General features: G+C 38.3%; 2 protein-coding genes across 4 annotated transcripts in view; one reads left to right on the top strand and one right to left on the bottom strand.

Moving 5' to 3' along the window:
* LOC113664990 (protocadherin Fat 1) overlaps positions 1–21,861 on the bottom strand; it is a 32,318-nt gene extending 10,457 nt beyond the window's left edge. Inside the window, exons 1-7 of one of the 3 annotated variants that reach the window (XM_027180642.2) lie at positions 21,457–21,861; positions 6,350–10,930; positions 5,536–6,062; positions 4,775–4,978; positions 1,602–1,919; positions 539–1,392; positions 54–409 (exon numbers count right to left, since the gene is read on the bottom strand). In XM_027180642.2, the coding sequence (XP_027036443.2) occupies positions 54–409; positions 539–1,392; positions 1,602–1,919; positions 4,775–4,978; positions 5,536–6,062; positions 6,350–10,916 (6,826 nt within the window). In that variant the 5' untranslated portion in view covers positions 10,917–10,930; positions 21,457–21,861. Of the gene's footprint in view, positions 1–53; positions 410–538; positions 1,393–1,601; positions 1,920–4,774; positions 4,979–5,535; positions 6,063–6,349; positions 10,931–11,030; positions 11,207–19,167; positions 19,501–21,456 lie in introns of those variants that run through there. The other 2 variants (XM_089191624.1, XM_027180650.2) reach the window with 2 other exon arrangements.
* Positions 21,862–24,297: 2,436 nt separating this feature from the next.
* Positions 24,298–25,412, top strand: part of LOC113664981 (nucleoside diphosphate kinase B-like) — an 11,089-nt gene continuing 9,974 nt past the window's right edge. The window contains exon 1 of the mRNA XM_089191644.1: positions 24,298–24,467. The gene's annotated coding sequence lies outside the window, so the exon portion shown is untranslated. The remainder of the gene's footprint in view (positions 24,468–25,412) is intronic.

The raw sequence follows: 25,412 nt of genomic DNA on the forward strand, positions 1-25,412 counted from the left end.
CGCAGGGATAAAAATAGCGGCCTTTTGTTATGTATGAGGTGCTTAATTCTAACCTGTTTTCAAATCAATGGCGAACTGATTATATGGATCTCCAGCCAAGATTGTATACAAGATATCTGCACCACCAGGACTTCTGGCTTGTACTCGGGTAATTTCCTCACCAACACTCACATCTTCTCTTACCACCTTGCTGTAACTCAAGTAGTCGAATATAGGTGTTTCTTTATCCACGACCTTGATCTTCACAATAGTTTTGGCACTCATTCGTACCACGCCTTCATCTCGCGCTTCAATTTCAAGAGTAAAGACAGAGGGAACTATTATGCCATCTAACAACCTGCTGACTTCAATGTTTCCAGTGGCATAGCGGACCTCGAAACGGCCTTCCCCTCCTCCTTTGAGAAAGTACCTGTGATAGAACAAACATAACATACATCAGCAACATAACGAAAAAAGAAAGAAGCTGGATGCTATCAAAGAGCTTCCAAAAAACAAAACAACCCTAACTTTCCCGATGTAAACAACGGAAATCACATACTTGATGGCACCATTGCTGCCGATATCCTTGTCGCTTGCCTGGACCTGTCCCACAAATGCTCCGACATCTGCACTAACTTGGATCACGAAGAAATACACATCTTTGGTAAAAATCGGTGCATTGTCGTTTACATCATCCACAATCACGTACAACAGACTCTGAGCTACTCGAGGCATTGGTTTTCTGTCGTCCCGAGCTTGGACAACGATTTCATATCGATCTGTAGTCTCTCGATCAAACGTTTTTCCTGGCAACGTCGACACGATGCCTGTACTTTCGGAGATGACGAAGAAATGCGATGGAACAACGACTGAGTAGGTAATAGTGTCGCCGACTGAGTAGCCTACAGTCTGCAGTTGAACGATGTCGGCAGCTGTACTGATTCCTTCTACAACTGACGCGTTGTACTCCATCTGTCTGAACTGAAGATCACTGACTGGCAGCGGTTTACATTCAATATTCACAGTGGCTTGATTACTAAAGTTTCCATCCGAAACAGAGACTTGAACGTGATAAACTGCTTGATGTATGAGTGAAGAGTTTTTCACGGTTATAACACCTTGTCTTGGGGAAATATCAAAGATGTGCGTGAGAGATGGCGTGGCAATTGAGTATGTAAGGCTAGTGAGAGGTTGGGAGTCTCCGTCTGAAGCTGTGACTGTGGTTATAACAGAACCAGAGTACGTTGGTAAGAAGACTACTGCTTCGAACACAGGAGAGGAAAAGATTGGAGGAAGGTCGTTGACATCGTGCACCGAGACAACGACATCTGTAAAAGCAGAAAAACTGGGTGTTCCATCATCAGAAACTTTGATCTTGAACCTGTACGACGACACGGACTCAAAATCCAGCATCTGTGAAGGAAGAAAAGAAAAGCCTACTTAACAAAGGCAATAAAGTTGGTCTCACTGAAAAAAGTTAAAGATACACCGCATATTCCTGGGTGTACAGAGGTGCACTAGGAGTAAAGCGCCTTGCCAAATTACAAAACCTAACCAGCAGACCAAGAAACTTCTAGAGCCAGACCTCCTAAATGAAATTCTTCCCGCAATATTCTCTTTACCTCTGTTGTCATCAGTTCTCCAGATTGTGAGTCAATCGTGAACATCGAACATCCAACAACTTCGTACATCAAATCACTACCGCTGACGTCGGCATCACTGGCTTGAATGGCAAGTGCTTTCCCATCTCCACCAATTACAGGCGAGTCTTCAGGTAAGCCTTCCTTGATGTGTCCCAGGTAGAGCAGTTGGCTAAATGCCGGCGCATGATCGTTCTCGTCGATTATTTTAACAATCAGTTGAGTCTGTCCATTTCCATCGCTACTGGTTCCACGAATTAAGAACTTGCACTCAGTAAGCTCTTCAGCATCGAAAGGTTTCTAAAAGCAAAAGTCGCGGTTAGATTCAAACCATATGAAATAGCTGAAAATTGCTTTGCGTCACAAATGTGGTTTGTTTCCTCTTCCATTTTCCCGAATTTTTCTCCTCTGTTTTGTTGCTCAACAACTCGGAAACATTTCTAACATTTCTGCTCTAATGTGATAGTTTCCAAGTTATGATAGGAAAGTTACAGTCTAATTTTGCTCTTTTTTACAGTAATTTACCATTAGAAGCAGACAAAAAAATGAACTTGATTACAGTAAATCCTGCCGGGAATATACCAATATACTTCTAAATTTGGTTCCACTGAAACGGCATGAAAATAAAATTGTGCCAGCTTGTTGCACTTATTTCTTATAATACTTAAGTGAGACACGTAGTATGATAGTACCTTTCAAAAAACACTCAAAGTCATTTAAAAACATATTCTTCGTCCCAAGAAAGTAGAACAGATAACAAAATTCAAAGTAGTCTTTAACATGCAGCGTCAAGTTGCCGGCCTAATATTTGCTTTGTTATCAAGTTTCGAGAGAGTATCAAAAGAAAGGGACCGAGTGTCGAGAAACAACGTCCAAGAGCTGATAATTTTCCAAAATATAACGATTTCAAGAGGTTAACAATTTACGCCCATTTGTCATGATTTAGACTTATGACAACTTAATGACTTTGCAATGAAAACTGTAATGTGATTTGAGACTGGCGCACCAAATGAAAAAACTGAGAACACTTTGTCAGATCACGAACATCCTCTTCAAATTATAGAAAAAACAACACCTTTGGGTGAACAGAAGAACATCTGTCTCTATTTTTACTGGTATTTTTATCAGAACACCCACGAATATGTAACCATTTTGAGAAACAAACAGGAAAATACTTCTAATGAAAAACTATTGATATCCAAAAAGTAAAATATCCTCGTTTGTTATCGACTTGAACTGAATTTGACAACCTAAACTAAAATAAAAACTCATTCAGTGCCACAACCTTTCTCTGTTAAGCGGATTTAAGGGCTTAAAATATTTTCTAACAATCAAGCGCACACGTAAAAATTTCACAATGACCTTTGGTGAGCTGCTAAGCAAAAAGTTACACAAACATCACGCTAGGGAAAATCAAAAACTTGTTACGATGAAAATCATTTCATAAACGTTCAGACTCTTTAAGTTCATTCAATATGCTATTTTAAGGACTGATAAAACCAGAAATGCATTCTAGAAGGTTCAATCGGCAGATAAGTCTCATGTGGAAAAGATGACCTTTGTCATTGACGCCAAAGAGGCGATGACGAACAGATGATCAATCAGCCCCAAGTCATGCAACAACCAAAAGCGTAACTTGTCGTTGTTAACGGTTCAAGCAAAGTCTAAAACATTTCACTGAGCCTTGGTGGTCAGTGGATGACTTTTTATCTTAAAGTAGCAATTTTTTGTCTGTTTTATTTGAAAACCATAATAAATTGGAACGTGCTATGAGTTACTAGGGTGAGGGAATGTCGGATTACAGCTCAACGCGTACCCATAAAGCTCCCGCAATTTATCACGGAACGCAACCACGCGAGACAATTAACTAATAAAGTCCACTATGCAACTGTTTTTTTTTTCTTAACATTCTTGCGCCAACATTTAAAGAATAAGAACAGCACATGCTTCTAAGATGAAATGTCGCAAATGAAAATATTTTATTAGCATAGAATTATAGGGAGCAACGACAAGAATTTTGCAAACGGAAATCAATCCCACTTAATCTTGAGAGCTTTGCGTCATAATGCTTGATGCTAAGTAACTTTATAATTTGCTTCAAGAACTCGACTTTTGTGACAACAATCTCATTACTCTTCCATTAAGTGATAAAAGAATATGTTCAAAGTACACCTTGCAATAAGATTAACGAATAAAATCTTAAGACTTTCTGTTCATACTCAGCAGGGTCTAAAACAGTCGCGCGAGCCATTTCAAGTTGTTACTCAAAGGCAGTTTTCACATATTTTCAGATAATGAAACATCTATTTTTGTCTTAGCCTGAGGAGAAATGCTGCAGATCAATTCACCGGAATTTCCCGTTTCGTACGGCTAAGTTCTGTTTACAAAGACATTTTATGTAGTTGCAATCAAAAGATCATGTAACTCTTTTCAATTGAAATATAACCATTTACCTCTTAACAATAAACACGCTTTTACCCCCCCCCCCCCAAAATTAAAGAATTTGGCAACGACAACCTGTAACTTGATAATGTCATAAGATATTGAAATGACTTTTTAAAGCCTAAAGTTTCTGTACTTGTTTTTTTGCATTAAAATGAATTGTATTTGGTAACAGTTCAGATTGTCCACATTAGTTTTTTCCTTTGAGTCCAACCGTATTTCACGAGAAAAGGAAGACAGTACTAGGCAAATCACGTGCCACAAGAGATTGTCAGCAACTGATTAACTTCACAAAATATGTCTTTAAACCTTTTAAATATACTTTAAGTTTTAGCAGGTTTTAGAGGGAAATCAGTTAGGGTCAGTGCCGGACTAAACACTGATCAGTTCAGGCTTTCGAACAATCTAGCTGCCTTTATAAAGTTACCTCTTTGAGCAATTAAACAAATAAGAAAGCCAAAAAGGTTCTTTCACCGTAAAAATATTACGCATATTGCGATGCGTTAAATAATTGCTGTAATGTTAATTTAATAACTTCGAGAGAGGAAATCCTTTCATCTGCTGCATACCAAATAATAATAGCATCACGTTCACAAAATGAACTGCTGTGCACACGAAAAATCTTCAACATGTAACATACTGTTAAGTTGAAACAAATCGAACCTTTTCTCAGCAGGTTCACTGGAAAAAGTCAATAACAATGTGATGTTTACCTTGTTAGTAACTAGCCCAGTTTTCCGGTTGATATCAAAGTCTTTCCAGCAGGCGTTATCCTGTGGCACAAACTCATAAGACGGCAAGCTGCCATTGAATATCACGTTAATAATTGGATGACCAGGACGATGATTTTCTTTGATTGAAGCTTGGTATAAAGGTCGCTCGAATTCAACAGGCTGGTTAATGCCTCTTACCAAAATCTAAAGACATTTTGGAAATAGAATCTAGTTAATGAGATAATCAAACAGAACTTTATCGTAGATTTGACCAGAATATTTGACATTAGAATGGTACATGGAATAAAGTCGTGAAACCCAAAACCCTACGCATAGACCAAATAAGGCCCATGAAACAAACACTTTGAAAATATAATACATGTTAGTAAAAATGAATACAACAGAAAATTTTTTTTCAAACTAGCTTTAACAACCACAAAGTTTCAGGCAAACAGACAAGGTGTCACAGAGAAAACCTGAAAACCAGGGCTTGCATTGCACAGAGGGTAACAGGTACCAGTGGTTCAAGTTGGTCATAAACATATTCACTTCATATGATCTTTTCTGCCCACTGAAGTCTCCTGAGGCTGACTTCCTGACACTAAATCTTAAAGAAACCCCCAACATAACAAATCTACCAGCTATGCCACTCCTCTGAAGTTGGAAATCCCCCCTTATTGTTCTCATTTAGCACTGAAGTAAAAATATTTCAACAACATTTTAAAATATCTGATATACAAAAGAATGCCATCTAAACTCACCTTCACTTCAATTTCAGCTGTTTGAGTTGGGATTCCACTGTCTGACACCTGCACTTGAAGACTGTATTCATCAATAGCACTACTTAATTTTGCCGCTACTTGTATAATTCCTGAATTCTGATCAATGTAAAATGCACCATTTGTATTTCCACCTTTGATGGAAAATTTAAGCAATGCATTTGTACCATCATCATCATCAGTTGCAAACACTTTGATAATGGGAGTGCCAATGGAGGCATCAACATTCACTTCAGCTTTGAACTCTGATCTAACAAACATGGGCTTGTGATCATTCACATCATCCACTTTAATCACAATGGTAAAGAGACTTTGTCTCTTGGGAGTTGCTTGATCTGTGGCTTCAATTATAAGAGTATGCTCCTTCAAATCTTCATAGTCCAGAGGCTTTGTTGTCTTGATGTTGCCAGTTAAGCTCTGGATCATGAACAATGAAATGGACTTTTGTTTGACTGAGCCCACAATGGCATACTTTACAGACCCACTGGCTCTGCCATCTCCATCAGTTGCTGTCAAATTGATGTAAAAGTCAAAGGATAATTAGCTTTCTCTTACTCGTCATTAAATGTTTGTTAATACAGCTTTCCTGAGGAGTATATGATTGTGGGCATGCAAGAGGTTATGTTTGCAAACTAACACTCTTAGGTCTGGCTTTGACAACAATTCAGATAGTGATCCCATCACATCACAACACTTTTTTTCTACAATTCCAGGTACACCAGAGGAAGACTATGATGATTAATAATAATCAGTATACATTGAAAAGTATCTGTTGGCAAACAGCAATAATTGTTACCTTCAACTTTGGTCAGTACTGATCCAATTTTGGCATCTTCTGGAATATGAACTTGATACTCTGTCATCAAGGGCACTGGTGAGTTGTCGTTGACATCCTCAACTTCAATTTCCAAAGATGTTGTTTTAGCGTTATAGTCATCAGATGCCTGGATTGTCAAAGTATAAGAACTGGCTTCTTCATGATCAAGTTTGTTGGCAATGGTTACCTCACCCCTAGCTTTGTCAATTAGGAATTTGTTTCCAATGTTTCCTGAGATAATAGAGTATGTCAAAGAGTCACCATCAGGATCATGGGCAGAAACAAGTTCCACAACAGATCCAACCTCAGCATCTTCTTTAAATGACTTCTTGTAGACCTTTTGACTGAACCGAGGTGGGTTAGAACTAGGTGGGTTCTTTGACATGCAGTACTCCATGAAAACAGGAACTGATGCAGATCTTGGGGGTACTCCACCATCTGTAACATTGACTTCAAACTCAAGGTAATCCTCACCTTGGCAGGAAAGTTTGGCAGAGATGACACCAGTTTTTGGATCAATTTTCAACTGTCCAGGACTGATTTCTGATGGATACAAAAACCCATAGGTCAGATCAGCATTGCTGCTGATATCTTTGTCCACCGCTGCAACTCTGAAGATCTCAACAGTAGTTGAAGGATCATCCTGCTTCTTAAAATAAACATCATACAAGGATTTCAAGAAGTAAGGACCATTGTCATTAGCATCAGCAACTGTCACTGGAAAAGTAATATATGCAGATTTTGGTGGGTTGTCACCATTAGACACCTTGACTTCCAGTTCATACTTATCTTGTTCTTCACGATCAAGAGATGTGGTTGTTGTAATGAGGCCACTCTTCCTATCAATGGCAAACCTACCAGCCTCATTCCCACTTTTGATAGAATAAAGCAGGTTAGACCCATCTGAACTTGGATTATGAGCTTTCACAGTCACAACACTTTCTCCTGGTGCAGCATTTTCAATGACAGATGGAAAATAAATAGCAGGGTTGAAATAAGGGGGGTCATCATTGACTGGCAGCACAGCAATCAACATTGGAATATTGGTGTGTAGTGGAGACATTTCACGGTCTTTTACCTGGATGTGCAGCCAATAATGATCACTTTCCTCACAATCAAGCATTTTTGTGGTTCTGATGATGCCATTTTCACGGCCAATTTCAAACTTATCAACTCCTGTTCCATCAATGATAAAATAGCTCTTATACCATGAGTCACTATCAAAGGCTTCTGCCTTCAGAACAGAAGTTCCAACAGGGCTGTTCTCAGACACAGTTGCCCTTAAAAGACTCACCCCAGGAAATATTGGGGCAATATTGTTTTCATTTACATCAAGAATGTTAATGTTTACATTCGCAAATGATGATAGGCGCGGTGTCCCTTTGTCACTGATTTTGACTTTCAAGTTATACACATTTTCCTGTTCATAATCCACATGGCGACGTAATCTTATCACACCACTTCCAGAATCAATCTTGAATCTTTTGAGGTTGTCCACAAAAGAAAATTCAAGTTCTCCTCCTAACCCTGTGTCTGGATCTTCTGCAGAAATTGCAGCCACAACACTCTCTGGTGGGAGGTCTTCAGGAATGGAAACATTGAAAGTTCTTGGAACTATTGCAGGTGCATTATCATTTATGTCCACCAGGTTTACAATAACCATGGCAGATACCATCCTCTGGGATGTTGGAGAGTTGTCAAATGCTTGTACTTCTATGCTGTACTTTGCGCGGTCTTCATAATCAAGTGCATAGGCAACTGACAATCGACCTGTTCTGGAATCTATTCTGAACTTCTCTCCAAAGTCATTCAACAATTTAAAATGAATTCTTCCATTTTCACCATCATCCATGTCAGTTGCATTCACTACAACAACTGTCTGTCCACGTGTGATGTTCTCTGGTATACTAACTTCATAAATGTCCCGTTCAAAGACAGGGGCATTGTCATTCACATCGGTAACATTTATATAGATGACTGTATGAGCTGTTTTACCAGGAGAGCCACAATCATTGGCAGATATGTTCAATCTGAACTTTCCCACGGTTTCTCTGTCTAGCAAAGAAGCTATGTAAAGCTCTCCAGTATGCATGTCTATATTGAATGCACTGCCAATGTTACCACTCACTATGGAGTACAAAATCATACCATTGTATCCCTGATCATCATCAGTAGCAGAGAATTTCATGATGGTTGATTTCACAGCTACATCTTCACTGACTTCAATGACAGACTTGTGCAAATGAAATCTTGGATAGTTTCTATTGGTTGGCTTGGCAGGTACTTTTTCAATTGAAGGATAAGATGGTTTGAAGTTTCCTTGTTTCCTCACATGTTCCACAGCTTTGAGGTAATGAGGAAAAACACTGCATCTTGTCTCAACATAGTTTAGAAATTCAGTAGCAGTCTGGGGTGAAACAACCATGATTTTAAGAGTTACCGGATGCTTTGACTTCAGTGCAGTATCAGTCACTGTGACATATAGAGAAAACTCTTTTTCACCACCTTGAAGAGATTTTGCAGTTTTTAACTGTCCAGTACTTGGATTGATGCTAAAAGTTTTATCTGTGTTTCCAACTAGGTCTATCCCATAGACGAGTCCTTCAGATTCACCAACATCGATGTCAACAGCTGTAAGACTGGTTAAGATGGTTCCTACTGGTGCATCTTCACTGATCTTTATAGTACACCGGAAATATTCAAACACGGGTTGATTGTCATTATTGGCCTTGATGTGGAGGTGTACATAAGTCTCTGACTCCCTTCTGAATGGCTCTCCAAAGTCTGATGCCCGTATCTTAAGGGTAATAAACTCTGGTACTCCTGCATCCCTGTCCAGCGATGTTAACGAGATAATATCTCCAGTCTCTGAATCAATGGCAAATGGAAGTGACTCCCTATTTATGATTGAGTATTGAATCTTTCCATTACTTCCACTGTCTGGATCATTTGCCCTGACTGTTTGTGGTAATTTTGTTCCAGGTCTCAAATCTTCAAAAAATTCCAGTGAATATGATGGATTTTCAAACTCTGGATCATTGTCATTTGCATCCTCAATATTAACAGAGACTCTTGCACTGGCCATTTGCTTCGACGAATCGGACTGAAAACACCACACGTCAAATTCTAATACTGGTTTTGTTTCATAGTCTAAGTGCCCTGTGGTAGTTATGAGCCCTGTTTCGCGGTCTATACGAAAGTTTTTACTGTGTCCTCCACGCAGAGTGTAATAAACTTTTGCATTGTTGCCTAAATCACCATCGTCTACAAATACACGAACGACGGAGGTGTACAACGGCGCTAATTCGGAAATGGTGGCCTCATAGAGACTTTGATTGAAAGCCGGTTTGATGTCATTAACATCTTCAATCAAAACACGTAACGTAACGGTTCCACTGCGCGGCGGGGAGCCTTTGTCAAAGGCTGTAATAACCAGTTTATAGCCGTTTGGTGCTTTTTCACGATCTAGTGGCTTCACAACATCGATCCAAAACTCGTCCGAAGCATCCTGTGAGCGTCTGATTTTAAAATGTCCCTCCATGTTTCCTGAAGTGATTCTCACTTTGTTAATTTCACCACTGTTTGAGTTATCTTGATCGGAAACCTGAATTACCGCAAAACGAATATCGCTGTTTCCTTCGATGATCTTTTCAAGCTGAAACGTCACCTTGATCTCTGGCGAAAACCTGTTCACGGGCCTTACTGTAACGGTGATATTGTGCTTTGCTTTCGCTGACTGCGCTTTTGAAGACGGCAAAGTCCGATCTCGTGCGGTCACTAGTAATCCATAGCTTCTTCTCCGTTTACCGGCCAAAGATCTCGTTACAGTTACAACCCCAGAGATTGGGTCAATAGCGAAGAAGGGGGATTTTGAAATAAAAGAGAAATAGAGCAATCCATTTGGGCCCATGTCTTCATCGTTGGCAACCACTTGAGCAACTGAAGTGTGTAGAGGAATGTCCTCCTCTACAGTCACATGTTGAAACAGACGTGAAAATTTTGGTAAATTATCATTCAAGTCTAGGACGTTCACATTCACCTCAGTCATATCTAGTACTTCATTTGTTTCTGGATGCTGGGCTGCCACAGTGAGCAAGAAATATCCATCTTCTTCGCGATTTAGTTTTCTTTCAGCTGTAATTTCCATAAAAATGAAGTCTTCCACGCGCTTGGAACTAACAGTGAATGTCCCCTCAGCGTTCCCTTTCGTTATGTTGAATTCGACCTCAGTGTCTTCGTCGTGAGCATAAACACCCATTTTCAAGTCACATATTATTTGAGACTTTTTTGTCTCGGAAATCGTAGCTTGATATAGTCCACCACTCGTAAATTTAATGTCTTTTTCATTTTTTGAACGAAATTCCCACGAATAGGTGGGAACAGTTTCAACCACGACTGAACTGGGACGACCTTGCCGCAATCCATCGTCTCCTAAAGTTTGTGTATTGTTTTCCACCAAACTTTCCTCGATAACTCCAAGACAAACATTTAAAGAACAACAGAATAAAAGAATCGGCAGTACCACGAGTTTAAAGAGAGATCTCATCCTGGAACCTTCACCTGGATTTCAAGAAACGGCAAAAATAACATTAGAGAGAAACGATAACAACTACGAAGCAATTAGTTCCCTGTAATTTGTTTAATCGTGAGTTTTGCTTACCGTTAAACCGTTAATTCATCTATTAAATCCATCCCAGATATATTTAGTTTAGCGCTATACAACTTCAAAGCGAAGGAATGCAGTACATTTGAAAGGATACATGAGGTAAGATGCGGACATGTCGTTTATCAGTTCAAGAAACCCACCAGCATGTCTGGTGTGTTGAAAAGTAAATGAAAAATTTGTGAAATCTCTTGGGAATACTAATACACCGCAGGCCCTCAACCGACAGGAAATGTGACAACCTAATTGACACTGTCTCCATAGAAACGAGCCATTTTAATGCTAATTCAGGAAAGAATCTATATTCCTTTATTAGCAATAGTCAGTGATCTTAAAAGGTCGCATGATTAGAATTCTCTTCAACATCGTTATGTTTTCAATTATTCGAATTGAAGGCCACTCAAAGGGCACGATTTGTAATTTGTTTGTTTTTCACGCCTCGTAAATGCTGTAAATATGAACCAGATTTACAAGAATTCTATAGCTAGTGCCCAATAACTTAATGAATTGTCAATAATTGTCAGTTTACGAGAAGTCTGCGGTTTATACAGCTTGCGTGACATTCAGAATATCTTTGTTATCTATAGCCAATTATCAACTGCAGGGCTTACCCCCAAAGGATCACTTGACCACAACTGCCACAGCAGAACAAAAGAAAAACAATCAAAGTTTTCTTCTAATATCAGCTGCCGCAGATTAAACCACAAAAATTCCATTTCTAGCGTCAAGAAAGGTCATTGTGCATGCAAATCACTCCTGGACAGAGTGAATCATAGCTTACACATCGAACAAATAGATTGACCGATAACTGAAATCAGTGCCGAGAGACAAACTCGAAATTGTCTGCCCACATTTCGCGAAAAAATTATAAGAATCAGACTTTCTTTTAGGGTCTTAAACTCCCCTAACTATCACTCAAAATAAACCAGTATGAGCTCAAATTGGTTTTATAACGCGTCCCTTCACAAACTGATAGCTAGCCTACGCCATGACTAAAGCTTGGTAGAAAAAAAAAGAAAAACTGGTAGGTGTCATGTTTGTACCTCTTGAAAGAAGGTTTAACTTCGACAACAGTACGGCTATTCGTGATTAATCAACTGGAAAAACCACCAACAGTCGCAGGATGATATCAACTCTTTTGTGGAAAAAAACTGACTTCCAAATTAAGTTGCAGTCTTTTGAGATGCTCACAAATGAACAGTAATTGCGGTTTGTAAGAGACTTTTTGGGAGGATTTGAACAGATTATCATCAGAATTATGAAGGATATCACGCGATATTCGAGGTAAAGTTCCACAACTCAGTTTATCTCACAAAGGCACATCGCAACTTTGTTGATGTTATAAGGAGCCTTACATCTCTCAAGTTAGAGAAGAATATTCTCTTACAAATATAATAAACGACTACTTGAGTATTGCATGTTCTCTATATATTCCAAAAATACTTTTCCTGAGGAAATCAGATGAGTGCGGTTTTAGTATCGCTGTACGTGCGTGTTATATAGTTCAGTGCACAGCGACATCTTGTCTCACCACATCCAAACAAGAAATCAGCTAAGAATTTAAATTCCTGCCAGCTTACGTCTTAATACATGTAAAAAATCAGTACCATCTTTGCTCTTCGACCAGATTAGCTATCTTAGTTTTAAGGTGTTTTACAAATACGAAGAGTGTGACATTTGTTTCATCTGAACCGAACTAACTATCTATAAGCGCCTTAGAATAATGATCAGAGCGGTACCGCCCTCTTGTCAACGACAGCTTGCTCTTGTCTTAATTTTGAATTGTTACGATGTGAAACACGTCATTTATCTGATGTAATCATATCTAGTATTGAATTCGCGGTTCGTCTACCCGCCTTTATTAATTCAAATATTGCTAAATATGTTCGTCAAAATCAGCAAAACGTCGCTGAACATGTGTCAGCCTGATTATCTCATTGCATCCGAAAGTGCAAATCGTTCATAAATAAAATCACGAAAAGGCAAATTGATTAGTTCAAGCAGTTTCTTTAAAACTTAAGTTCTTAAGTGTGCAAATTCAAAACTTCACTTAATCAAAGGGTAACTGTTTAAACTCTGATGAGTTTGTCAGGAAGTTTTCAAACCTCGTGCACGTTTCGAAGGTCGCGGGATAAATTCTGCTTGACGCCTACCTCTTTCGAATACCTTCTAGTAACGCCCAAGAACGCGCGCATGAGAAAGGGTTACAGTGTCTGTCTAATATTCTTAACCAAATGCTGATCTGACCTGATTTATTTGTCATTATGCCAAAAGATCTTTTTCCAATTTCGTTATTATAAGTAGAACAACATTTTAGTACACAATTATTAACTTAAAACAAAATGTAGTATTCAGAACCGAATTATTCCTTTTCACGTCAAAATCACCAATTTTCCACGTTGACCAACAAACAAAAGTCGATCTTAAAAGTCATTGCCATTTCGCGACCGATGACGAAGTATTTATTACTTTGTTTTATTTTTGAACTGCTAAGTTTCTTCATGAAATATCGAATCATCCCTTCACGTGATAATCATCATGTTTAATTGCTATCTAATTGATAGCACAAAAGTTGACAGTAAAAGCCTTTTGTAAAAGTTTGCATTTCACGACAATAACAACTTCGAAAACCTTCGTGGAGTAGTTCATGACAGCACGTTTGAAACTTTAAGTAATATATTAAGACTTCACATCAAGGATATTTTCTACTTCTCCCAATACATTGATTAAAATACCAAACGATCCTTGACTGTTTGATTAAAGAGGAAAAAAACTGAATTATTTAAGAAAAAAAGATTTGGCATGGAAATTTGTTTATCTTGTAATAAACGAAGGATGATTTTACAAGAAACTTTTAAAAATCTCGGCTGATTACAGAACAGCTAAACTGATTCACTAGAAGTTTCTAATTCGTTTGAATGACTTTACTCAAAATTTTTCAATTGAATTAACTGGGTCTGGTCTGTAGCATTGAATCATTCCTTTCACGTGATATTCATTGAGTTCCCACGTGGACGGGCGAACAGAACAATGGTCAGTTGTTAAGGTCTCTCTCAAAATCTGCTATTTGACAGAAGGTGAAAAGTCTCTCGAAGTTTACACCCATTTTGAATTTCTTGTGAGAAAGTTTATAAAGTATGATAAAGCGTCAGTACCTTTAAAGAGTTCACCCATAAATTCCGGCCTCCACTTTAAGAACTTATTAAATGATTATTATAAATCAAATTTAAAAAACCTTTCCTCAACAGAATTGGAATGCTCTGCTTTCCTTGAGATGGAACAAATTATCTCCGAAATCTACGACGAAAAACGCCAGCAGATTAATGCGGCATATCATGTATAAATGGCGTGTAATTGTAGTGCAAAAAGATTTACTTGCCTTTTATTTCTTAGAAACATAAAACTTCGATGGAAATGAATAACGGTCATGGAGTGAGAGAGAGAAACTGATACAATGAAAACAAAAATTATATACTCTAATATAATAATGATTGGGTACGTTTGTCGCCACTTCGGACATCTCCAACTGTGTAAATGCATATCGTTGAGGGACAGGGTATCACGCCTCCTAACCGTCTTCAAATGAATAGAACCACTGCTTGAAATGTTTCGTGAAAGACGAAAAGTACCTTCACAACAAGGAGTCAAACTATTATTCAGAAAGATAATCAGCTCCACAGATGTTTGGCTTTTAAACAGAAGGGTAAAAACTTAACAAGTGTCTACAAGAGGAAAAAACGCCCCCAGGCTACCAGACATCCAAGCCACACTGGGAACAATTTGACTTGCCTGTTGACCTACATTTCGTAAAGCGTGGGAAAGTTTGTCTATGTTCACGCTTACATCTGAAAAATAGATCAAACTTTTAATTGGGTCTAAGTATCCCTTCCTTAGGAACCTAAAAACTTAAAGCTGGTGTTCATTTAGATGTAAGTACACACTTCTGAAAAATCAGGAATAAAGTGAAAAAAAAATTCAAGAAAAACACTGCGGATGTTTGATAAAAAGGCGTGGTATTTACAAGAAGACACATAGTTTTAAAAAAAGCTTTCAGGACAAAAAAAATTAAACATTTTAGCAAACAAATTGCGAAAAATAGTTTCAACCTTTAAAATCGTGCGGTAGCTTTATCACTGGCTCATATCCAGGTCGACAGACTCCCTTTTCAGTCACTTCCTTATCAGATAAAATATCTGTCGTCTCCTACAGAACAATCGCTTACTTATAGATGAAATCAAAACCTATGTGCAGCGCGTCTTTTTTCCAGCATATCCTTTTTGTTCATCAGATACACCGCTTTGAAAGAGACTGATTAAATCAAAGTACTTATTTCAATATCATCTACAGGTGCTATTGTTTCGTTCCTATCTAAATTCCTGCTTCTCTCGATTCGCTCTTCACCTGCCCTTATAGGGTCTGCTCTTTCGAGAGCTTTCCTAAACTAAACTTTGAATACTTTATGACACCATAAAAAATGAAAATGCCATAAGTTTTCCTACCCACGAACGGCCAGTTTTTCACCTGGATTAACCGACTTAGTGTGACGTTTACTTTATTCAACCGACCTAGCGGTTTACAAGCACTGATCAGTGCATCACCACCCTCCTGTCAACCACAGGTTCCTCACGTCTTTTTAATGTAAAGGGTTACAACAGTTTGGAACACACTATTGATCAGAGATGACAGTTTTAACTCTGTGATTTTTCTTCTCATTAACGCCTAATGATTTCGATGGTTGCGGTGTGTACATTACAAATGTAACTAACTCCCGAATAATCTGCTTTTTTTGGGAAAAAAAATACCCCCTTCTTGATTAACCTGTTAAGGACTATGCTTGTCATTACGCCAGGTGCCCGGTCAGTTTGTCAGACAAACGATCAGGCTTAAGAAGAGTTCGGATATTTCAAACCCAAATACAGAAGTTCTCTTTTAGTCAAACGAAAGAGCACAAAGGGGAATTCCCATCATGTGATAATCATCGGATTTCCAACGGGAAGAACAAGCGATGACAAGCCAAGGTCAATTGAAAATGCATTTTTCATTTCACGACTGATGTTTCATCTTTTTCAAACACGTCTAGATGAGTCTGTGGTATGTTACTAAAAGTAAGAGTCCTCTAAAATGGCTGATTTTATCTGAAGTATTTGAAAGGAGGGCTTTTTTACTATCATTTTGTAAATAATACGATATAACACGGTATTCCCGATGAAAGTAATCGAAACCAAGAGTCATTAGAAAGTCCAATCTTTTCCCTTGACATTTTCCGGCTTATCTCAAACGCGTAAAGGATGATGAAAAAATCGCATTTTATTGCTGGAAACCTACGACTGAATACAAAACAACCAAACTTACCAACAGGAGATTTTCAAGAGCTTAGATTACTTTTGTCTGGTTTTCAACTGATTAGACAATAATGATCTGACCACCGTGCAATATCTATCATCGGCGTAAGTTTGTTCATTTTTAAACTATATTTTCCGTAGAATCATCGTTCCTAGACTGCGTAACTCATCCAAAATCTCTCCTAATGCTAGAGAACAAAGTCCCTACTTTCTGGATGTGTTCTATGGAACTTAGAAGGATATAGAACTTCCGCAGGATTTATTATCAAAACTCGTTTGGGTCTGGCAGAAGTGCCTGTCCAAACTGATACATAGAAAAAGCAGTTATTCCACGATACAAAGAAATAACAGCCTACCATCAATTGAAGTTTCTTTCGTCACACATTAGACAAGTTGTTTATTAATACTTAAATATGCTGGTGATTATAAAAAATACACAAGAGTTGAGTAATCGTCTTCTTAAGAGGTAAAAGAGGTATTGGATTGAAAAGTCCAGACAGAATTTCTTTCATGAAAGAGAGCTTCTACTGATCATATACATGTGTGGTCCTACCCTCTACGAAATGGCAACAATTTTCTGCCTAAGAATAACACAAATCTCCCAAGGATATGGCGAAAAATAGAGCCTTACTGCGGGTATCAAATGCAAATTGAAAACGGCTGTTGCTAGGTGTAACACAGAATAACTTAAATATTCCACCACAACTCGAAACTCAAAAGTTAAATGGATATGAATATGATCTCAGAACAAAGGCAAAGTAGTAACACCGAGAAAAAGATATACTCAACACAATAAAAATTTGTTATATTCGTGTCCATCTGTCTCTTCCAACTGTACGTGTGAGGCAAGCCTGGAGGAGTGAAATACGATAGCAAGCCCATCACAACTGCTCAAATATACAGAAACGTTGCTTGATACGTTTCATTTAAAACACAAAGAGTATTTTACGACAAGGCAGTCAAATTCTTATTCAGAAAAATAATCAACGCATCAAATGTCTGAGCTTTCTTTACGCGGAGGATAAGGACCAAACGAGAGATAAAAAGAGAAAAAATTTAAACACCTTCAGGCCAGGCACACCAGAGGCAAGCAGCCAAAATAAAAAAGGGCTTGGGTCAAAATGATTTTATTTTATTATGCAATCATCTTTGGCCTCCTTTTGACCTATTTTCCCAAAAAGAGGAGTGGGTAAGTGATATATGCTTGTGGCTGTCATTGAAGACTGAAGCCTAACATCCATTCTTGCTAACAAATAGACCTCTCAAGGCTCACTTCTCTGCCGCGGTTAAACAAACAGTGAGAAAACTAAGCCTCTCAGGAAATAAAAGAGTAGAAACATTCAAGGGTTTGATGAAATGAAGACAGTGATATCTGGATCAATTCCAAGTCGGTGTGGCTCATTCCTCTAGATCACTTTATTAGTTCAATTATCTGTCATCTCCTGCGCAGCAATCGGTATACTGTTGAATGAAATCGACTCCAATCAAAATTCCCGAGATGAAATACGTACTCCACATATCTGGGCAGGCTTTGTTCGAAAGCAACAGCTGGAAACAGTCTTTAAGTCGTTGAAGCTTGACCAAGCTTAAGATAAGAAAGGGGAAGGGGGTCTACATCTTTGTCTCGGTCTTACGTAATACACAGATCATAGAGTCTTTTACCACTAGCCCCCCTCCTACCGCACATACCCTCCTCACATGTCTTGACACCACTGTGAATATCGCCATTGGAAATTGCCCGCCCTTTGGCTTAAGCTAACTCAATTTAAACGTTGTTGAATTTGATACATATCTATATTGTTGCATAGTGTTCGACGGATCAAGACAAAGGTTAAGGAGTAAAACATGCTCACAAATGCCATGATCATCCGTTAGAAAACTCAGTCACCCACCCTTAATTATTTCTCTATCTGTTTACTGCGATAAGAATTGCGATGAAAAGTTTCATGGATCGAGCAAAGGGAGGAGATGATTTCTACCTTCTTTGTAACTAAAACAGTGAAGATTTTCAAAGAGGAAGTTCGTGTAAAACACATAAGAGCTGCTAAAGTATTGCGGCAAACTGAGCTCTCAAGCGGTAATCTTCGAAAAATGGCCAGAATGCATAAAGCTAAGGAACTCTGGCAAGTTGGAGTAAATTCCATTCAATTTAATTTGATTTGCAGCAGGAAGCAGATGAAATGACAGTTCTTGCAAACAAGATAGATGCAAAAAAATCTCGAATATGACGGTAGGACCGCAAGTGTTACAAATTTGTTGATTGAGAGATGTGTATTAACTCCCTGTCCTCTGTGATAAGAAAACAAAAGCAATGATAACAACATCTCTAGTTCTGGAGTAACTCAAGTGAAGAAATTTTAAGAAAGTTTTTCTTTGACATTTCAACCTTAAAGTCATAAAAAATTTATAAAACCTAAGCCAGGAGAACTTAAGATTTGAGTATGAAAATGCAATACAATTCACAGAATTACGAGACGTTCAAAATTAAATAAATTACAAAACTTCAATTTGCAGGTAACGGGAGTGTTTAGGATGATCATCGTCTTCAAGACAGGGTTAGTCGCTCAATCGTTTACCATACTCCGTTAAATTTGTTAATAATTCAGACGGTTTTGATTTGCAATTTTAATACCGCAAACAAACATTGATATCGTCTTTGAATTATCTTCGTTGATGATCATATGATAAACGATAAAACCTCCAATAAAACTTTAAGATCAATTACATTACACAAGAAGAAAACTTTGTAAGGAAAACGACGGAAAACTACACCATAGTTGGCAATATCTTACCTGGAGTTTCAGCCTAGGCTTCAAGTTCGCCAGATTTTTTTTGTGCACTCGAAATTCCTCCAGTTCACCTTTAATACACGTTGTCGATCGGACAGAACAAACACCGACTCATCCGAAATACAAAAACTTGTTCACTTCGCAACAATCAGTGACATTTGTAACTGAATTCTCCAAGACTGGAGCAACATCTCCCGTAGTTAATCCGAAAATACTTTAAAAAGATTGAAAACCGTGGAATCTAAGCATTTGTGAACCTCTGGTAAAGCAGACCGTGGATCGAGGACTGTGTAAAAGAATCTGAACAGTTGAAAGGGACAACTTAATTGTTATATCATGAATATGTACGACGTAAAGTTTATGACCTCAAGCTACAACACGACGAAAGATCGGTTGTTAATTTGTGAGATTGAGCCGTCAGACATCAATCATTCTTTGTCAAAGGAAACCTCCTGGAAATAATGATTGGTGAATCTCTTCATTCGCGTCAAGGGGAGCGTGTGATCATAAAATGCTTGGTACTAACGAAAGAAGACATTGAAGGAAAGCTTAGCTAACAAGAGATATTGTTTTCGTCCACCATAAAAAATCTACATCGGTAGAATACATTGAATCGAGTGATAATAAAGGTAATTAGAATTATTTTAAGAGGGCGCGGCAAAGGAAAGAATTTGTTAGTGATTAATTTAAAATACATTAGCATAACAATGTTTGTAGCGTTCTTTTATCGCCAGAGCCGGTTTTTTCTTATGAATAATCTCTCGCATTCTTCTGGTCTTAGTCAAACAGTGATAAAAGGGGAGATTAGTGAGTCAGTCGGCTCGTTAAACTGGGTTAAAGGAACAAAATAGTAGGTCACGTCCACAACATTGAAATTCGCCGAAAAAACAAAAGAAAAGAACTTAACGATTGAGAACAATGAAATCTGGAGAGGGGAGGCCAATATTTTAGACCTGACTTCTACTAGAAATTTAAGAAAGAGCTCCTTCCTGAACTGAAACTTCTTAAGGATTGTAATTATTAAACTTGTTCTGAATGGTTTTATACTACCAAGGCGATTGTGTTGGTGATTAACAGATATCCTTAAGCATCCCATATGAATGAACTTTTAGAGGTTGACAGGCTGACCGAGTCTCAAACAATATCATGTCATTTTCGATTTGTTCTCTTTATGTTCTTTCTCCACACAAAGGAAATATCATAAGATATCATATAAAGGAGTACGCTCTGTTTGTCCACCAAATGTCACAAAATGTACACTTCGAGGTCTTTTTAATAGTTCTTTGCACTTTTGTAAAGAACTCGACGTTGGCGGCATTGAATTGAAAGTTCCGGTTAGGTTTGTCAATAACTTAAAACAAAGCAGTGTTTTTCTCAGTAAAAAAGGGGTCCTTGCTGAATAAATATGAGGTCAACTTCATCAACGCATATCGTTTTCCACTGAGGTTTAGAGAAAAATGCCGTCCTTAGAGTCTTTGACACACAACACCGATGTCCTCAAGTCACATCGGACAAGTAACAATCAAATGATTAGCATACGAAAAACTTTTGCCGACCACTTTACTTAGCACAACAATCTTGAACAAACAAATCGCGTCCAATTTTAGGATAACAATTCTACTAGACGCCGAAAATAGCGGAGCACCACGAGTCAATGTTATGGCAGAGAGCGCTATAAATCGCTTCGATCATGTTACATACACCAGATAATACACGTTTACTTGTACAAAATAACTCAACAGTTCTTATCTTGAACATTGTAATAGTAAACATCAGTATAGACATATCCCTCTAATAAAACTGATTAACGGTCTGATTTAGCTTTCACATGTGTAGGAACCATGTTGCGCATTGTATGAATAACCAATTTGTCTGACGAGTTTCCGCCATAAGCCCGGGTCGGAAATTTGCGTGGTAATTGCCTGCTTTCATTTTTAAAATTCTATTTCATCGTAAATCAATTAATACTCTTAACGTGGTCAAGGAGTCCATGTGGGAATGAAACTGAGACGAAAATTTCGATCTTAAGATGTACCAAAAATACGTCAAACTAGAGTCAGTAATAATAGACATAATGCGTAATGAAAAAAAAGGAATTCGATAAGTAGTCTTTATGAGCATTCAAACTACTATAAAATTACAGGGCAGGTTAACGAGCGCTGGTTAACTGTTCAAGTCCGACGGATCGCAACAATTACTCGTCAGGAAATTCAGTTATCAGAGTTGAACATTTCTTTAGCTGATTTAGTCCTCATGGGCTACAACAACAAATAAAAGAGCTGAGTCACTTACCTTTAGCGATTACAAACTGTTTTCTCGAAGGATTGTCGTTAAGAACAGCTCATCACTTGAAATTCGTGACCGCTTCAATCGCTCTGTTCCCCACACAATAGAAATAGAAGATCAAATGCTTGTTTCGCCGGCTTGACAAACTTTTGTCGCTTGAAATGAAAATTTTATCGGACGGAATCACGTTGAGTTCCAAAGTAGTTAACACTCACTTCAGTACACAGAAACCTGCCGCACGAAGCGATAACGGGTTTCCTATTGAAGCTGAGACACTTATTCACAGGAAAAAAATGTGGCTGATAGCTTGTATAAATTACAAGACGCTTGGTCAGCGAGTCTTAACAAACAATGGATGAGTGGGTACACAAAGTATGCCTAATGACCTCGAGACAAAGAACCAGCCACGCTCGCCTTCGTAATTCAAACAGGTTGAATACTTTTGAATCTTGCGGTAGGTAACTTCCGGTGAGAAAAGCAAACTAGTTCCGGTGAGAAAACAATCGGCATAAACTTGCAAGGTGCACCGACATAGTTTGAGTTTGGATGGATAACTCACATATGCCTACTATTGCATCATTGCTAAAATACTCTTATCTTTCTTCTCTGGAAGATCTGCATAATATTTTCACTTCGTGAGAAATTTAGACTTGCTCAGCTTTCGCTGTCTTACGGTTGGAACGCGGTCTGGACAATGTACAAATATCGGTAGCTTTTTTCAAAACAATGAAACTATAGCGGCGCTTGTCCACCACTAGCTGGACCGCACAAAATCCACTGATCAATACAACGTACCGCACCAAACTTCTTTGGGAACGCCTTCTTCTTTATTATTGTATAATACCGTGAAACTAAAAATTGATTTAAGAAATTAGGGACACGCAAATAGATTAAGAAATGCTTCAGATAAATCAAACTTACATTATTGCCGGATCTAGCGAGAGTTGATATCGATTGAACCTTTCCTTCCTTTCCTTTACTAAATTATTTTCTTACGAGCACGAGTGCTTACCAAAAACTGATCAAAGGGCCTTTTATCAAATATATTGAATTACACCTAAGAGCGCGTGACGAGCCACCTAGTATGACTTTAAAGATTTAACCAAAAGATTTAACCAAAGATTTAACCTAATCAAACAATGAACAGAAACTCGTGCTACAGGGGCACTTACAGAAACTAGGAAATTTCCGTGCTCTTTTTAACCAAACATTGGCCGCTATGAACTCGTGATTGTGATGTGATTCGTTCGAAGGGATTATTTTCAATCTAAAAAAAGTCTCAGGTCAGAGTGGGGCCTTGTCAGACGTGTGTCAGGCATCATTTCGCACGCTAGGTTTCCTGTTATGGCCCAATTATGGCTCTGGGCTCACGCGGATTTCGGAATTGCGCGCGCGCGTACAGAACTTCATCAAAAGAAATCCAGCTGGGATATTTTTTAAACATTACGTTGTACACATGTTTTCGTTTTGATGTGGTTGCGCAAGCATGTCTCGAAGGCGTTGAAGATGAAGGTGTTCTTTATCGAAGTCAGAGGGAGTATCTTCACTCAAACCCTTCCTCTCCTCCTCCTCTGTCTCTTTCCTAGTCTCTACCCCTCTCTCTTCTCCTCACTTCCTTAACACTGTCTCCGGAGCGAAACAGAGACTAACAAAGGTGGTATTTCTGTCACATGGCGCATAAACTTATGTTGAAAAAACAAGTAAGTTTCATAGTAAAAGGGAATTTCCGTGAACAGTTGTCCCTTTGTCAACGTGTGTTGGAAATAACGGTTTAAATTTTAGCTTGAATACATCTCAATTAGGTAAGTTTTGGAAGACTCAACAAATAAAGGATGTTTACGTCAGTGCATCCGCCCCCTGCTTACAAACAAATCCAGACAAAACTCCATTCATTTTGAGGTTACAAAAAAAAACCAGAGTCAACCGCTTTTAACCGAAGTATTCTCCGATTGGTAGAATTTCAAGGACCTGACCCCGTTTGGATCGTTTTGTTTGGATCATAAAAAAAAAATCAAGGGAAGTGACTTCCTTTGATTTTGTTTTTATGATCCAAACACCTAGGTAACAAGCATGAAATTCGGCCGGACAGAAAAGATGAGCGCGTGTGGTGAGAACCATCTAGCTGTGCGAGGTTCTCGATTGAGCGGATAAGACAAAGTGTAAATAAGTAAAAGGGATGTACACGGAATGAAAAGGGTTTAGATGAGTGCTGCCTATTCATCACATTCCGAGTTCCACAAAAAGGAAAGGCCTGAAATTTATGCTAGTTAGACCTAAGATTTTGAACTCCTGTAGCTTTCAGCAGTCTTGCCCCGTGACCGAGCCCCAAAGTTACAAAAAACTAGAACTTACCTTAATTGGGCTGATTTTCTTGTTTACATTCCAAGATAATTCGTGCTGACTGAAGGCTGACTTTAGGCTAAATATAACGATAGGCATGGCTAACCATGCAGATATATTATTTTAGAACCTTCTGTCTAGGCTTATTAACGAAATCTAATTACAAAAATAGGATATTATGATGGTAGGCAGACGTCACGATTACATATTCTTCGCAAGGATTTTCTTGTTGTTACCATAATTTTGGTTTTACGGCGACTCTGCTCTGATTAAGAACAACGCAGCGAGTTCATGATAAATGATGAAAGAGACCTGCACGATGAGAATTACAACTTCGGAATTTTGTTAGTCATTACGATACTAGACGATTTGACATTAGAACGCAAATGTATTTCAAATCTTAAAGTTTTACCCAGTTTATAAGGTAGTATTAAGATAAACCTTATTTGAGCCCAGGAGAACTTATAATCGCTGTTGTTGACTGACTCTAGTCAGACAACTCGATCCAATCTAGATGGTTCTACCAGCCGTCATGCCGCCGTTTTAGGTCGAAAAACCTTCGACAAAAGAGCATTTTCCTTCATGTCTTAAAATGTTTCAGCTAATATACATGAACACCAAGAGGATGGCGCCAGATTATTTAGGATCAAGTTTTGATCTTAGCAACATTCACGAAGGTAATTCTTACACTTTACCTAAACCACTAACTCAGCCAACTAACAAGCTCTAAGCTTCCATAGCCCTACCCTGATTATTTGTTTAGAAGAAGTCTGAGCATGGTAGAAATGGGTCGGGAAGCAGCGGACATACGATTTAATTCAGCACATAATGTAATTTAGTCATCACAGTTTGAAATACAGTAAAAGAATAGCAGCCTTAATATTCTGAGGTTCTCTTGATTTATAATCATAGAGAGGGGGGGGGGGGTGACTTGATATTCAGTCCACTGAAATAAACTAAAGATTGTCATGGAATAGCGGATGCCGTGTGATAATTAACAATGTAATCCGTTCTTCTATTCACTGTAGCGCCTTATTATAACAAATAGTATTGAATTCACACGGCAATTTGTCATTGGTATCCGTTCGCGACCGAATATCAATTGACACCAGTCATAAACATACAGCTCAATACCAAAAATAAAGCCTGACCAATATAGTTCAGACCTGATGAAGTGCCTCTTAACTTCGTTATATATGGTATGTCTGCGGCAGAGAGAGGGTATATTTGTATGAAGAGAACGAAAGTCATTTTTCACAAACCTGTGAAGAATAAAATTATCTAAATTACGTTTGTGTGGTGCTCCTTCAGTGAGAGGGGTCGAGAAATCTGCGCTTTTGTGTAGCAGTCGAAAGAGTAACTGAAAAGCTTGTTCCCAGTGGTTTCTCTTTATTTTGACGTCATTTCGTTGAACGTTAAGATTGTAGATAATGAAAACTGTAATCCGAAATTTTTTGAAAAACAGTGATCATCTATTTCGTGAAAGTCGGAACAATGGAAGATCGTGAATGCAGATTTGTCTTTATAGTATCTCTACCGGTATTATCTGTGTTCTGGAAGTGTAGAAATCAGTAAAATAAAAGGACAGTTGCTTTATTGAACCAAAATGACATATTTAGAGA

Source organism: Pocillopora damicornis, chromosome 13 (assembly GCF_964200805.1).
Source record: "Pocillopora damicornis chromosome 13, jaPocDami1.2, whole genome shotgun sequence".
Taxonomy (NCBI): Eukaryota; Metazoa; Cnidaria; class Anthozoa; order Scleractinia; family Pocilloporidae; genus Pocillopora; species Pocillopora damicornis.